This window comes from Acomys russatus, chromosome 4 (genome assembly GCF_903995435.1).
Source record: "Acomys russatus chromosome 4, mAcoRus1.1, whole genome shotgun sequence".
NCBI classification, from domain to species: domain Eukaryota; kingdom Metazoa; phylum Chordata; class Mammalia; order Rodentia; family Muridae; genus Acomys; species Acomys russatus.
The window spans coordinates 16,095,311-16,111,070 of NC_067140.1; the positions used below are offsets into that span (position 1 = coordinate 16,095,311).

At 50.8% G+C, this 15,760-nt stretch overlaps 1 protein-coding gene across 1 annotated transcript in view; it reads right to left on the bottom strand.

The window, feature by feature from the left end:
• Positions 1-15,760, bottom strand: part of Prex1 (phosphatidylinositol-3,4,5-trisphosphate dependent Rac exchange factor 1) — a 151,972-nt gene that overhangs the window by 56,636 nt on the left and 79,576 nt on the right. Inside the window, exons 5-6 of the mRNA XM_051143817.1 lie at positions 13,948-14,049; positions 2,030-2,191 (exon numbers count right to left, since the gene is read on the bottom strand). Coding sequence (XP_050999774.1) covers positions 2,030-2,191; positions 13,948-14,049 — 264 coding nt within the window. The remainder of the gene's footprint in view (positions 1-2,029; positions 2,192-13,947; positions 14,050-15,760) is intronic.

The window sequence follows — 15,760 nt, forward strand, 5'->3', positions numbered from 1 at the left end:
TAGTGACCAGATCACACCAAGGAACAGGTGATGTGTCACCGCCTCAAAGACGGTTCCTAGCCCCTCTCCTCCCTCCCTTATCTCCTTCCACAGGCGAAAGACAGCCATCCAGGTAGGCAAGGGTGCTGGTGGTGCACATGTCCCAGGCACAGGAAGGAAACAGGCCTGTTGGAGCAAAGCCACCTACCTAGTCCAGCTGGCCACTGGCCACACATCCTCGTCTACACTGCCCACAAGCTGCAATGTGACCCTCCCACTTGGAGTCACCCCCTCAGCCCCGTGGCAACCAGTACATGCCAGTGCATGTCTAGATGCTTCAGGGAGCTGAGGACAGTGGCCTGTGACACAGTAGGAAGGCAGGCCACATGGCCCATACATCAGGCAAAGCCATGAGTGGCTTCTACAGCCAAAGGAGCCAGATGCCACCTTGCCTATTGATCTCACCAACCTACCAACTCAGGCCAACGACTGAAACCTCTATGCCCAGGAAGCTGGAGGAAGGGGGATGGGGGCGGAGGTTCTAATGCCATGGCCACCAAAAACCAGGCCCTCCTGTGGCAGCCCCTCCCCAACACAAATGGGAACCTTATCTCTCCCACCTTCCAACTTGATCAAGGCCAAACCTCAATGCCCATTCCAAAGTTCATCTGCAATGGACTCTGGGAACTAGGGCTCTCCCAGGGAAGATGGCCAGCAAAGGAGAGTATAGGGGACATGTCACCCTCTACTCTCTGAACAAAGGCCCAGTCTTCTCTGCAGCTGGGTCCTTGATCCAGGGTGGGAGAGTACAAAAAAAGAATATAAGTCCCAGACATCCGGGGCCACCCAGGGCCTGGCAGGGTGGTGGGGGAGGGAGTCTAAGACAGCAATGTCTGTCTCAGAACCTTTCATCTCAGCTCTTAAATGTCTCACTCCAGCTGAGCTGGCCTTTCATATTTGTTGTATTTTCCGTTGTCTTTCTGTAGACACATGAGAAACTTTCAATAGCGTACGGTGGAGGTAAGGGTTAAGAAAGTCAACTGGTTACAGGCTGAAGAGATGGGTCCGTGGCTAAGAAGGCTTGCTGCCAAGCCAGACAGCCTGAGTTCACGGCCCAGGTCCCACAAAGTGGAAGGAAAGAGAGTCAACTCCCACATGTTGTCCTCTGACCTCTATACGCATACTGTGTAGCACACTGTGCTTACACACATGCATACACACACAAATAAGTGTGATAAAGAAAGTCAGTTACATACACTCTGGAGCTATTCCCCACTAACAATCCTGAGTGCAGTAAAATGTTGCTCCTACCGATGCAGACAAAGGAGAGAATACTGAGGGTCAGAGGCGTTAAAAACAGGTACCCAACCAAAGTCACCTTCCTGGCAAGGATGTGTCAAACAAGAATGCTGACCTGGGTGGTGTGACAAGGTCTAGAAGCACCTTCTAGGCTTCCAGCTGTAAGGAAGTTTCTATACTGTTTACTGAGGTAGGAAGATCCACCTTAAACAAGGGCAGTATCATCACCTGAGCTGGTACCCAAACTGAGTGCAAAGAAGCAGAAAACGGTATCATTTCTGCCTGCTTCCTGTAGGTGTGATGTCACCAGCTGTGTGAAGCTCCTGCACCAAGTGATTTCTACACTGTGACGGACTGTGCACCCTCCAACTGTGAACCAAAACAAGCCCTTCCTCCCTTCAGTGGCTTTTGTCGGGAATTTGTCACAGTAACAGGAAAATAAATTAATGAATACGTAAAAAAAAAAATACGTTAAAAAATAAATTAATGAATATGTAAAAAAAAAATACATAAACAAGGGAGTGTGGCCCCTGGTGATGGGGCTAAGGACATGGGAGTCTCAATGGCAGGAACTGTGAGACACAGCAGCGTTACCCATTTTTCTATAGAAATTTGAAATCTGGGATTTATGTTTCAGTGAAAATCTACCAGGCCATTTGCAAGGAAACACAGGCACCAGGCTATGATCTGCAGCTGTAACTGGGGCATCAGCCCCTTCAGCCCGGGGCCCTCCTGGAGCCTGACCACACACCTCCCAGCCCTCAATGTGAGACTGCAGCTGCTCCAGGGCCTCCAGCTTCTCCATCTGCCTCTTGGTCTCATTGATGTTGGAGCAAACAGTCTTCATGGCCTGCAGGGCACTCTGTACTGCGGGGTGGTCAGGGTGCTTGCCGGGGGTCCTCTTGGCCAGCTCCTAGTTTGGGAAAGGACAGAAAAGAGAGTAATTAATTCAGGTATACCCTAGCCAGAGGTGAAGGCATGCTGAACCAGTGTGCCCAGGAGCTGGGGAGCAAAGCTCACACTTGCTGGCTCATTCATATGAGTGTCAGTCTTCATAGTGAGCTAACCAGATTTAGGGTCACCTAGAAGAGACACCTCTGAGTGTCTATAAGGGTGTTTCCAGAGAGGAGTAATAGGGTAGGCCAGCCCAAAATACGGGTGATGCCATCCCACAGGCTGGGCTTCCAGACTGAACAAATACGAGAATGGGAGCTGAGCCCCAGAATTCCCTTCTGTCAGCTCCCTGACTAGACAGGAAGAGACCAGCTACCAGCTAACGCCCCTCCCTGCCCCTGGTGGTCTGCACCCTAAAACCATGAACCATAATAACCCCTTCCTTCCTTATGTTGGTTGGTCAGATATTTCATTCCATGGACTAGAAAGGTTATCTGCAACATTCGCTGTTCACTAATTCTGTGGGTATCATCTGAATGTCCTTGAAACTAGAGTCAGTATACAAGAAAACAGACAAAAACACCTTGCCTGGTGGGTATCAATAGCCTAATACAAAAGATAGAGACCAAAAAGATGAAGAAAACAAAACAAACACAAAAACAAAAAAAACAAAAACAAAACCCCTCAAGTCTCTATTACAACAGCCAGCAGTAAGCAACACTGGGAGGAGCTGGAATAGACATCAGCATATGAACTTCAAACAGGGAGATTGGGGACAAACTGAGGGAACAATGTGGCTGACAGCAAGAAGAGCAGGTGCAAAGGGCATGTGCAGGTGACTGAGGGTTCGGGGAAGATGAGGAGACCAAAAGATAGAACAGGGAAATGGGCAGGTCACAGAGGTTTCTTAGTGAAATGGGGGGAGGGAGGGGGCAAAGTCGCCTCCCGGGGCTCATGTGATGTGTGGTGACCAGTTGCCTTACGTGCTCAAGGCTCACCTTGGGTTCAGTCTTCAGGACTGAAAGATAAATAAATGAATAGGTCTCTCCCTCAGAGGACACAAGACAGAGGGCATAAGCATCCAGCCATCAGGTACCATCAGCTGACCCTTGTCTCAGACATACAAAGGGACATTATCAAGGCTGGTGGTCTGTGCCTCATGTAGACCAGGCTAGCTTCAAGCTCACTATGTAGTCAAAGACTCTTAAACTCCTCATCCTCCTGTTTCTGCATCCTGAGAGCTGGGGCTGAAGGTGTGTGCCACCATGCCCAGTTTATGCAGTGCTCAGGGTGGAAGCCAGGGCTTCTTGTATTCTAGGCGACACCCTACCAACTGGCCTCCTGGCTGATCTCAACCAGGTGTGGTTAGTGAGGTAAGGTGGTGACGATGCTGAGGTGGCAGTGCCTGTGTCAGGCCCTGGCCTTCCTCAGCCAGGGCATCAGGACAGCATCCGAGAAATCTCCTAAACCAGACAGCCCAGGCTCTGTCACCTTGCACTTCTCTCTTCCCTGTATTCACAGTTAATGTCCCCTCCTCTCAGGCACTAGGTGCCAGAGTGGCTCTGCGCACTAACTGGATGGGCTCGGGCTGGTCCTTCCTCAGTTTCAGCATCACCCCCATAGTCCCCTAGCTGGGCTTGAGAGACAGGTTCCAGACTGTCTAACAGAGAAAACTACAGCAGCCAAAGCCATCGGGAGGAGGAGCTGGGAACCGAAGTCAGGCCACCAGCTTGTCTACAGACAGGATATCACAGGACTAACCAGAAACCAGCTGCACTTTGGTCAGGCCAGCAAAATCCCAGGAGGCCAGAATGGCCAGCAGCTCGCTCACAAGACAGCAGCTGTCTCCCACTCATTGCAGCCTGAGCTAGAAGTGCAGCCGCACCTCAGAGGGGTCCCTACCGGCAGCCCATGCCCAGCACCAAGTCAAAAGGAGGAGAGCTCAGTTCCCTTTCCCAGCTGCCTGCCCCTACGTCTATTTCTGCCTGAGGTCAGCAATGAAGGTGGGAACAGAAACCAAGCATAAAGGCCAGACTTGTAACTGGCGCAAGCTACAGGAGGAAGTGGAGATTTTGGTGTCACAGGGGAGCGTTGGCTCCACTCCACCAAGTTCCAAGAACCCTGCCCCAAGCCTTTGCACACATGGCTTCCTCCAGGCACTCTATTCAGACTCTCACAGGGCAATACCACACCGTGTAAGAGCAGGCAAGGGGTGCAGTGGACGAGAACTGAGCGGCGGGAGAGAAACCCACAGGTGCAGTCTGTTCACTGTCAACCTCACTGCGCACTCCTGGGGAAGGGAAACCTTCTGAACGCCGGAGCAGGACAGCTACACATCCCTGTGCAGTCTCCTCTACTGAGCCAAAAACCCAGTGCACTGGATTCCAAGTGGGAGAAGAGAACAGAGACGGGAGCCCCTGTCACCTAGGTCAGGCAATATACACTCGGGCACACTCACACACCACAACCAAACACCAAAAAGACAATCCGAGGCTGGGGAGGTTGGTGAAGCACGTGACTTGCAAACATGAGGACCTACTTGCATGAGGATCCCCAGAGCCCACCTAAAAAGCAAGGCGTGGTGGTGTGCACCTATCAGTCCAGAAATGGTGAGATGAGCAGTGGAGACCGGTGGCTCCCTGGAAGCTTGCAGGCCTCCAGCCTGGCCTACATGATAAAGACCAATGAGAGCCCTATCTCAAACAAAATATGGAAGGTACCGGATAACAGACACTAAGGGTCATCTTTTGACCTCCATACATACACCGTGCATCACACACACACACACACACACACACACACACACACACACACACACACACCCCAAATAGATAAATAACAAGGTAATTTTAAAATAGGTGAAGGGGGATGGAGAGAACACAATTGACACTTGGTGTTCTTCCAAAGAACCAAAGTTCAGTTCCCAGCACCCATACCGGATGGCTCAAATACCTGTAAATCCAGCTCCCAGGAATCTGGCCCCTCTGCCAACCACACTTGCATGCACGCATATACGTTCTTGTGGGCTCACGAGCGCGCGCACACACACACACACACAGAGACAGACAGAGAGAGAGAGAGACAGAGACAGAGACAGAGAGACAGACAGACAGAGAAACAAAGAAACAGAGAATATAATGCATTAAAAATAAAATAGGTGAAGCAAACCATCGAAAAGGCTCATCAGACACAGGAGGCTGCTCCACACCCAGCCACCTGTGTTTGATCCCTGAAGCCTATGACCTATATGGTAAAAGGTGAAAATTAGCCGGGTGTGGTGGCACACGCCTTTAATCCCAGCACTCGGGAGGCAGAGGCAGGCAGATTGCTGTGAGTTCGAGGCCAGCCTGGTCTACAAAGTGAGTCCAGGATGGCCAAGGCTACACAGAGAAACCCTGTCTCGAAACAAAAACAAAAACAAAAAAGGTGAAAATTCCCTGCCCAGTTCAGAACTCAGCTGAACTCAGGTTGCTCTGGGTGAAGTCAGAACAGAACCAGGTTCCAAGGAGTCAGAGTCCCATCCTGAAAGCCCAGGGACCCACATCCAAAGTGACACACCTGTGTAAATGTACAGGACCCAAAGAGCTATTTCTGAAAGGAACTCAAGATCTGTCTGCTAAGCATCTTGGAAGGGCTATGACAAAAAATCTACTGGGCCTCACTAGAGTTCAGAGGGTCAAGTAGGCAGATGCTGGGGACAGCAGCTGGGAGGAGCAATTGCATCCTTACGATCGCCAGAACTTTCCATGAGAAAGAGGTCTGCCTTATAAAGGAGTGAGCACTCCATCACCAGAAGCCTCAATAGATCCGGGTCTCATGTACATCACGCTACCCAAACAGTTTCCAGGACCTGCTGCCAAGCGATGGCCGCAGCCCACTTCCACCCTTCTCTGCTGCATGACCTTAACAAGTGAACTGATCTCTCAGAGGCAGAAGGTGCTCACAGAGAAATCAGGTAGCATCCCTGCTGACCCACCAGCAGATGCAGAAGCGAATGTAAGCTGCTTGGCAGACAAAGTGAGCACAATGTGTTTATCGCTGTTACCATTGTTTCCATGGTAACAATGTCTATACAGTAAGAATAACAACAAGGGTTGTTCAGATGGGGGTAAAGCAACAGCAGTAGTGAAGAGTGCTGACTCTGCACCCAGTGTAACCAAGCATTTCCATCCCAATAAAGAAACTGAGGCATGCTCAGTAGGACCTCTCTTGTCCAAGACCACAGACAGGAAGTGGGGCATGGTAGATGCTAACTATGGTTACGGGCCTCCTCCTATTTCGCTCTTACAAAAAGTGTTTGGAAGAGCCTGGCCCCGGGTGAGGGAGGGTAGTGGGCCACCACACAAGCCAGGCTGTGGCCCTCCCCAGCATCCGTTCCAGCCCGTGTGGTTTAACAAGCGGCCTGGGGTTCCTGGAAGAGAGGAAATAGGGCAGAGGGCCTAGGCGTCTGCAAGCCACCCCTTGTAATCACTTGTACCAAGATGATGCCCACAGGTACAACTCTGAGCACCTCCATCCTGTCCCCAAAGTAGGAATGGCCCTGCCACACCACGGCTACATAGTACAACCCAGAACATGAGCTTCTAACACCAGACCCAGCCAGGCAACAAGCAAAGATGGCACGCACCTGCTCGCTTGCTCAATGTCCTTGGAGCCCAAAAGACTTATGAGAAGGCCCACTATACCTGACCCTCTCCAGGCTCCCAGTGTGGGTCCACATCAAAGCCTCCACCTCAGGAAGCAAAGCCTTTGGCTGGGATTCCAGCTGGGAGGATCAGAAGGACAAGACTTCTTTTCCCTGAGGATGTGAGCCTCAGGCTGCTGGTGCCTGGGGCAGAGCCACCTGAGGGAAGAGCCCACTGAGCTGAAGGAACAGCTGGAGACACTGGCCTGAGGATGCCTTGCTGCAGCCCCAGAGAATGTTGTGGCTAAAGCCAGCCCTGCCGGGAGCCCTGGCTGTTTTCCAGTCTTCTGAAAAAGCAAGTTTAAGTTAGGTTTTCAATGTGTGGAGGTGGTTACTGACATAAAATGATAAATTAGGTTTTCAGTCACTAGTGGGATAGAGCCATCAAACTATAGCGTAAAGACAAAGCTGCATTTGACTCTGGGAGAGGCAACCTATCGCTGCCTGTACCCTGGCATTGGCAGATGCCTGAAAGCCAACACGAGGCTAGAAAGCCATGCCACCATCTACACATAGATAAGGGGGGCCTAGAAAGGAAAGGGTGCCAACCATAGGCTAGACCACACAGAGCAACACCTCCACTTTCTGGGGCTGAGTATAGAACAGGCCTTCCTACACGAGCTCTGTTCGCAAACGCCTCTGCACCAGGATTCTCTACCTAGTTCACAGAGCCTGGCGCACTCCAAACAGTGCATCAGGTGTCCCCTCCGGTAATGCTGAGGACAACAGCTGAGCACAAGTGGAGAACATCTAAGGGTTGTGGTGGCTTGAATGACGATGGCCCCCATTTGGCTCCTGTGTCTGAATGCTTAGTCATCGGGGAGTAGAACTGTTTGGGAAGGATTAGGAGGTGTGGCTTTATTGTAGAAATCACTGGGGAAGTGGACCACTATAGTCAGTCAGTCAGTCAGTCAGTCAGTCAGTCTGTCTGTCTGTCTGTCTCTCTCTCTCTCTCTCTCTGTCTGTCACCACACTGTCCACCATGGTGATGATGGACTAACCCTCAGAAGATGACATCAAGCCCCTAGTTAAATGCTTTCTTTTATAAGTTGCCTTGGTCATGGTGTCTGTTCACAGCAATAGAGCAGTGAGTAAGACAAAGAAAAGGAGGAGCTAGGGAAATGGCTCCATTTCAAAAGTGGGATCTAAGCTAGAATCCTCACACTTAGTAAAAAACAATCAGAGCCAGCGTGTTGGTGCATGTTTTAATTCTCAGCACTTGGAAGGCAGAGGCACACAGATCTATAAGTTTGAGACCAGTGGGGTCTACAAAATAAAAATGGAGACCAACAGATGAAGACATTAGACACTGACCTCTGGCCTCCAGGCACATGCATGTGAACACATACATACACACACCCACACTAATGAGTACATAATAACACACACGCACACACACACCATATACACACACCAAAAAAAGAAAAATGGGAAAAGAAAACAAGAAGTGAAAAACTTCTAGAAGAACTTGAAAAGATGCCCATCACAGCAGAGAAAGTCTTGACACAGACAAGCTATATGCAAACTCCATGCAAATATCTTAAGCAATTCTTCCGTGTGGGGATCCAGAGACCCAAGCCTCCAAGATGAGCCAAGAGACAAAAATAGTGATGTTGATGCTGGTTGGGCCTATTGTTGCAGGAACAAGGGATGCTGGCTGCTCAGGTCCAGTGCTGGCTGTCAGGTCAGTGTAGACGCACAGCTGACCTTCCCCAGCGTCCTCCCAAGCCAGCCTCCAGTCAGCATAGCTGTGGCTTTGCCTGCACTAGCCTGCGTCTCCACCTGACAGTGACCACTGGCCGGGGTACAAGGTGGCTACACCTTAGCAGGAGCACATGCCATAGCCCTCACCAGCTATGCCAAGGTCTATGCTACCTTAATTCATTTGGGAGGAGGAGGTTGTTGCATACATGCCCAGATCTGCAGGACATGGTCAGGAGATCTCCACAACCCTCTAGATCCCACCAGTTAGAGAACTGGAGGGCTCTACCACAATGGTGACATCTCCAGGTTCTACAGAGAAGGTGCTCCAGAGACAACAGGGAAACTGCCAGACACTGGCGACACTCCCTCAGACAGCTGCAGCAGGAGAAAAGGGGGATTAGGAAACAAGAAGGACTGAGCCCCAACAGCAGCATGAAAACCATCCTAGAGAGAGATGAAAAGAAACAACAGCAAAGGGATGAACAGAAGACAAAGACAGGACAGGACAGGACAGGCCCAGCTACTTGGGAGCTGAGGAAGGAAGATGGAGAGTTCAAGGCCAACTTGGTCAACTTTGCTGAGACCATGTCTCAAAATAAAAGAGGGTGGGGTATAACTCAGTAACCAGGTGCTTATCTAGCATATGGGAGGCCCTGGGTTCAGTTCCCAGGAAAGACAGAGAGGCAGACACACACACACACACACACACACACACACACACACACACACACACACACACACACACACTGACAGGTCACATCAATACACAGAATAAACAGAAGCAACTGAGCTAGGGTAATATCATCAGATCAGACTGTAAACATGGGCTTTCTAGTGCTTCTCAGGGCTTCTTAAACCTAAGGACAAAGACAGCTCAACTCTAAGAGGTAAAACACAGGCCAAAGTGAGTGATTCAAAAGGTTGAAGGAGACCTGTGTCAGTCAAAATAGCTCGTTAACTGAAGGATCTCCACTCGCTCTTTATACACCCTCTTTACAATAACTACGAATAGCACACTAACACTAGGAAACTGAGACACAGTGCTTCAGTCACTTCAAAGAGGCATCCAGCAGGAGCTGGGTGGGGGAAAAAAAATCCCATACCAGCCTCCTCCACGACAGCATCAGAGAATACTCTCCGGGTGAGACTGTGGCACGGGCAGGTGTTAGCACAAGTCCCCTACACACTGTCCAATCCACACCCAGCAAAGCAGGGTGGTAAACACCATCCCCACTGGGGAAGAAAACACAGACAGCAAACTCTCTGGTCACACAGCTAAAAGGAGGCAGAAGCAGGAGTCTGGAAAGGGTGATCTGAGCACGCCCCCAGGGAAGATGCTGCAGGACAGCACAGGAGGTTGTTTCCAGTGTAGGAGGGACGGGGAGCTAAGGCCCACAGCAAAGGCTGAAGGTGAGGGCAGCGAAACCTGCTGGAGCTGTGGCAGCCTCAGGAGAGGCAGAAGGCAGTTTCAGCAAGCAGCCAGCCCCGGGCAGGCTCCGCGGTGGAGCCAACAGGGCTTCTTCACCAACCCGAGTGGAGGGAGGAAGAGTGAGGAACATAGATGACCCAAGGTTTGGCCTGAGAAACCACCAGGATGAAGAGGCTGATTCCTGCAATGGAAACAAGAGGTAGGCTAGCTAGGAGGGAAGCCATTCTGAGGAATATGAGAGGCAGCATGCAGGAGGGCAGGAAGTGGGTGTTAAGAGCTGTAGATGGTCACAGCAGTGTCACTCCTAAGTGTCCACCAGCCAATGGATGGACAATAAGCTCAACTTATAGGGAATATTACTCAGCCATGAAAAGGAAATGAAGTATGAACCCAGGCCACGACGCGACGTGCATGATGCCAAGTGAAAAAAGCCATTATGTGCAGGGTTGAAATCTATGACTCCAATGTAGACCCACCGAGATCTGGGAGACTCAAGACTCAGGTGGGAGTCTGTTGCTCTAAGGCTGTACCAGTAGCCAGGATAGAGCAGAGCCACAGCAAGGGCCAGATACCATCAGCAGACAATCAAAAGGGCCAATAATATCAGCCAGGCTCCCATTAGGGACCTGCTTGCTACATATCAAGGCGTCACCCCAACTCTGAATCATCTCCCTGGAAACATTGATGGAAAACTCAATAAAGCTTGAAAATGCCAACTGTCTATCCTGAGCCCAAGCTGAAGAGCCAAAATAGAATGTTCCGGCTATTCTTAGGCAGTGTTCAAGTTCAGCTTTTGGGGCTGTTCCCAAAAGGCTTTCACTCTTGCCTATTCCTCCCCCACCCTGGGCTCCCCAACCCTACAGCCTGTACCATTGGGAATTCAGTGTGGGCAACAAGGAGGCTCATAGAACTGAGGACATCTGGGGAGCATGCTTGCATGGCTGAGGGGACAGGCTGGGGTCAGAGTCAGCTGCTGAGCTCACAGGGTCATCTTTTAGAATGCCCTGGATACTGTGAGCAAAGGAGGAACCCCCCCCCAGGAGGGTGTAAAAAAAGGCCCCCACTGCTCACTGATACAAATGTTCCAGTGGCAGGCGCCAAGGCAGGGACACTGAGCAGTTGTCTGTCGGAGCATGCATGTCCCCACAAGAATCTCAGGCCCTGCTGGCTGGTCCCCAGCAGTCTCCAGGCTCCCAATACACACAGCTGGAGAAGGAGGAGAAAGCAGCAGTGTGCACAGCTGTTGAAAGGGCAAGGCCAGACTGCCACCACTTCCTGTGGGTGCTTCCTGCAGAGGCAGCCAGTGGTTTGTCCCAGCTGCTTCCACCTTCCTAGGAGAGGAGCCCTGTGGGACTAAAGCCCAGACCCTGGAGAAAGGGAAGAGGCGTCAGGTCCACCAGGCTTTGAAGCTACTCCCTCGTGTCATGGAATCTGTTTCTCTGCAAGCTCCTGTGACCCCAGACTTAGTTAAAACCCAGAAACCAAGGGGTTAACAGTTTAGCTCATTTCTGGGGCTGCAAGTGAGGATTTTTTTTTTCTCAAAGGTCAGATGTTCAAGGCTTAGAACCCAGAAAAGCAGTCTGGCCACTGGGCCATGAAGGCATCAAGGTCCTCAGGCCTCATTTAGGGAACTGACAAGGGTTGCAGACTTCACCCCCAAGCATAGGGGAGACTGAGCTCCCAAACATGCTTCTTTAACAAATGCATGATTTTGGAGCCAGGGGTAAGACTCTAGAATGACACTGGTCAGCAGTGGCTCCCACGGTCCTGGGGCAGCCACATATTTCCCTTCTGTGTCTGACAGCCTCAACTGCTCTCCTGACTAAGCTGCAGGGAGTGTGCGCTCACTTCGTAACAATCCCAGAAGCACCACTGTCACAAGTTCTGTATCACAAAGGAGAAACTGAGGCACAAACAGTGGCATGGCTTACTCAAGAGCTGAGGCTAATAAACTGCACCCCTACAAATCACACACAGGCGGCCATGGATACAAAGCCCAGCGCTAAAGCAAGTCCAGCGAGATGCCTGGAACGGCCAGGGAGAGCACACCAGCTCCGCCGCCAGCAGCAGCCGCACCTCGAGCACACTCCGGTTTGTTTGGTCATTTGTTTTGGTTTGGGGGTTTCTGTTTGTTTGTTTCTCTGTTTGAAAGCTTTGCAAAACTGCAAGCCCATTCCTAGTTCACCAGTTGCACAAAGAAACTACTTGCCAGATCTGGCCACCGAACCCTGGTCTCACCAATCCTCTCCCTAAACCCAACAAGCTATGTCTGCCTGAGTACTAGGGAATTGGTGTGAATGCAAAACAGGGGGTGAGCAGATCTAGAAGCATCTCTGAAGATTCCAGGTCCACAGCCACCTGCAGCTTCTGAGCCCAGAATGTCCACTGCCTGTGTGGTCACCGAAGCCACAGGAGGGCACAGTTGAGCTTCCTGTGGACTCGGTGCCTCAGCTTCCTATTACAGCATAGTGTCCTCCTGGGCTGGGCTGGGGAGATAGTCCAGTCCTGCCGTGCAAGCACGGTGCCCTGAGTTTGAGCTTTAGCACTCACATAAAAGCCCAGCATGGTGACACATGGCTGCAATCATAGTGATGGGAAAGGAGAGACAGGTTCCTGGAGCTCAACAGCCAGCCAGTCTAGCCCAACAGAGCATCCTGGATCCCAGTAGGATGCTCTACCTCAAAAACAGGCGGACAGTTCCTGAAGAACATACCCAGGTTGGCCTCTGGTGTCCACACATACGTACCCCAACACGTACACCAGAATCATGAGCCCGACAACGCCAACACTTCCAGGGTCTTGTCAGCTCATATGCTTAAGGTCGCCCACCTTGTCCAATACAACGTGAAGGTCATGGTTTCCCCAGCACCTTTCTTACCCTCCCTCTGGTTCATGGAACAAGGAAATAGGTAATCCCTGTGTGTGGGTTCATGAATAAGACACCAGCAGTTAAGATTAGCCTACCAGCAAGGGGCCCAAGAGCCAGCTTTCAGACAGGCCTCAGGACAAAGGCAGGGTCAGCCGGCACCAGCCAACAGCCATCATTTGTAAGGGCTGGGAAAGCAAGACCAAGCAGCAGATGGGGACAGAGCCATGCATGCAGCATGGGACCTGCCCAACTGTCGATTCTGAAGCTGAGGACGAAGCTGTCTAGGGTGAGATCTGCCCTGCACTGCTCAGTCAAGGCCAGGCCAAGATGGCTAAAAGGGAAGGTGACAGCAGGTGCATGGATGGTTGTGCCAAGTCATTGCATGCCTGCCAAGAAGAGGCCAGGTTTTGGTGCCAGCCTGTCTGTCCCTCCTTGGGGCTGTGGCATATGGATTCCAGTGCCTGGCTTAAGGTTCAAGTCTGAGTAAAACATAATTGGTTCAAGAGCAGAGCACCTCAGCCAATCAGAACACAGTCCTGCTCTGCACACTGTCATTGGAGCAGAGCAGAACATGGCGGCCCATTTCAGCCAATCAGAGCATAGCACTACTCAGTGACTAGTGACAGGCTCAAGGGAAAAGCAATGGTCTAAGCAGGTTGGAACATGATCAGTGGTCCAAGCCAAAGTTTCCTGTGATTGGCTACTCTCAAACCACATGACTCAAATCCAAACCATTTAGAATATACCATTCCCATGTCCACAGATGGCTGGCTACAGCCAGAGTGACTCTCAGGTTGTCCATCAGAACTCCAAGAGAGACACTCACTGTCTCCTGCTGACTTTAAACTTGACAGAGTGTGAGTCCAGATGCCTCCAGCCATCTGCTGCCCCACAAAAGATAATGCTAGTTGTGGAAGCACAGAGAACAGCAGAGAAAGAGGCAGGAGCTGGTGTGAGTCTGGCCTGGCCCTGGACCAGCTCTGCCACGAGATGCCACAGCTCCTAAAAACTAACAGCTTCTCTTGTCAGTGGTAGCCTGGCAGGATACATCACTTTTGCCTGGGGACAGGAGGACCAAGTTATTCTCACCTTGAGCAGGAGTGGGTACTTGCAGATCCTCTGGATGGGGGACAGCAGGTAGCCCTCCAGAGGGATGTCCGTGGTCTTCCGGCCTCCCAGAAGCATGCAACTCTATAAAGGTACAAGAGACCATCATTAACATGGACTAAGGACCACACGGGAATATGGGAATTCTCGGAACGTGGTGCAGATAGGCACTCAGGAGAAGCGCAGCGATCCTAGGAGAGGCAAATTTTAGAGCCCTGCAGGAGTCCTTATGGGGCCACATGCTACAGTCAGGTGTTGCCTCATAGGGCCACACCACACATGGTAGTACCTCAGCAGTTAAGGTGGATTATAGAACTGCAAATCCAAAAACACTGACTGTAGACAATTTTGCCATTCTGGTCTAAAGAAACTTCTCTCATACACACACACACACACACACACACACACACACAGAGAGAGAGAGAGAGAGAGAGCATACATATATACACACATACACAGAGAGAGAGGAGACAGGAAGACAGGACAGTCAGACTGCCTTATTGAGGCTGGCCAAACCTAAGAAGCGCCCTGCTTGAGAAAGAAAGCATCTGCATTTTTGTTTACACTGATTTGTAGCAGATTCATACAACAGCACCCCAAACCTCAGGGAAGATGGGATAATCAGGGCCATGCACCACAACACAGATAAACCCCCAAACCTGCTGGAACAAGAAAGAAAACCAGAAAGTCATGTACAGGACAACCCTATTTATAAACTTTTTAAAGGCATGAAAAAGAAACGCAGCTGCTGGAGCTTTTTGTTTGTTTGTTTTTTCATGTACATGTATGTGTGTCTGCATGAGTGTATTCCATGTAGATGTCCATGGTGGCCAGAGCCTCAGATCCCCTGGACCTGGAATTACAGACAGCTGTACCCCTGGAAGACCAACATGAACTCTGAACAATGCCTCCAGCCCCTGAAATGGCTATTTATAAAGAACAAAGCAAGATTAAGCAGAGACAGCCCAGATTCCAAAAGGCTGGGAACTGAGATCTTACCTCTAAAATGGGGTCACGGTGGTGGCCCGGGAACGCCTATAAGCTGGTAGAGTCTAGAACCAGGACTCTACAACGGTTCCCGTACACACCCAGCTCAGTCTGGACTGATGACCTCAAAACCAGCAGCAGCAGCAGCAGCCGCCCTGCCTCCAAGCAGCACCCTTGCTTCTGCTCATTCCAGGCCCAGCCCACAAAGCCTTCTCCTGCCTCAGCGATAATTTTTTTTAAAATCATGGTCTGCATATATGATGACAGCCCAGAGCCTGACACTCAACCAGCCAAGACCTGGAAAATGCTACTATTTCAATTCACAGCTCAGGCACTGGAGTTTGGGGTGTCTAGCCTTAACTCCCTAACCTGTACACACACATAGGGATTACAGGTGTGCATGTCCCTGCGTGTGTGTATGCAGGCCAAAAGTCAGTATCAAGTTGTCACCTTCTATTCTATTTACTTATTTGAGGCAAGATCTCACTATAACATAACTCTGATTGTCCTGGCACTCACTATGTAGGCCAGGCTGGCCTTGAACTCTCAGAGATCTACCTGCCTCTGCCTCCTGTGTACTGGCATCAAAGATGTGTGCGTCACACCTGGCTTCCACCTTATTTTTTGAGGCAAAGTCTCTCACTGAGCCTGGAGCTCACTGGTTTGTCTAGACTGGCCAGTGAACCTCAGGGATCCACCTGCCTCCAAGTCCCCAGGGGTGACAGGTGTGTACCACCACACCTGGTTTTTCACATGGATGCAGAGGTCTGACTTCCTTTACTATCTCCCCAGTCCCTGTCAAGACTCC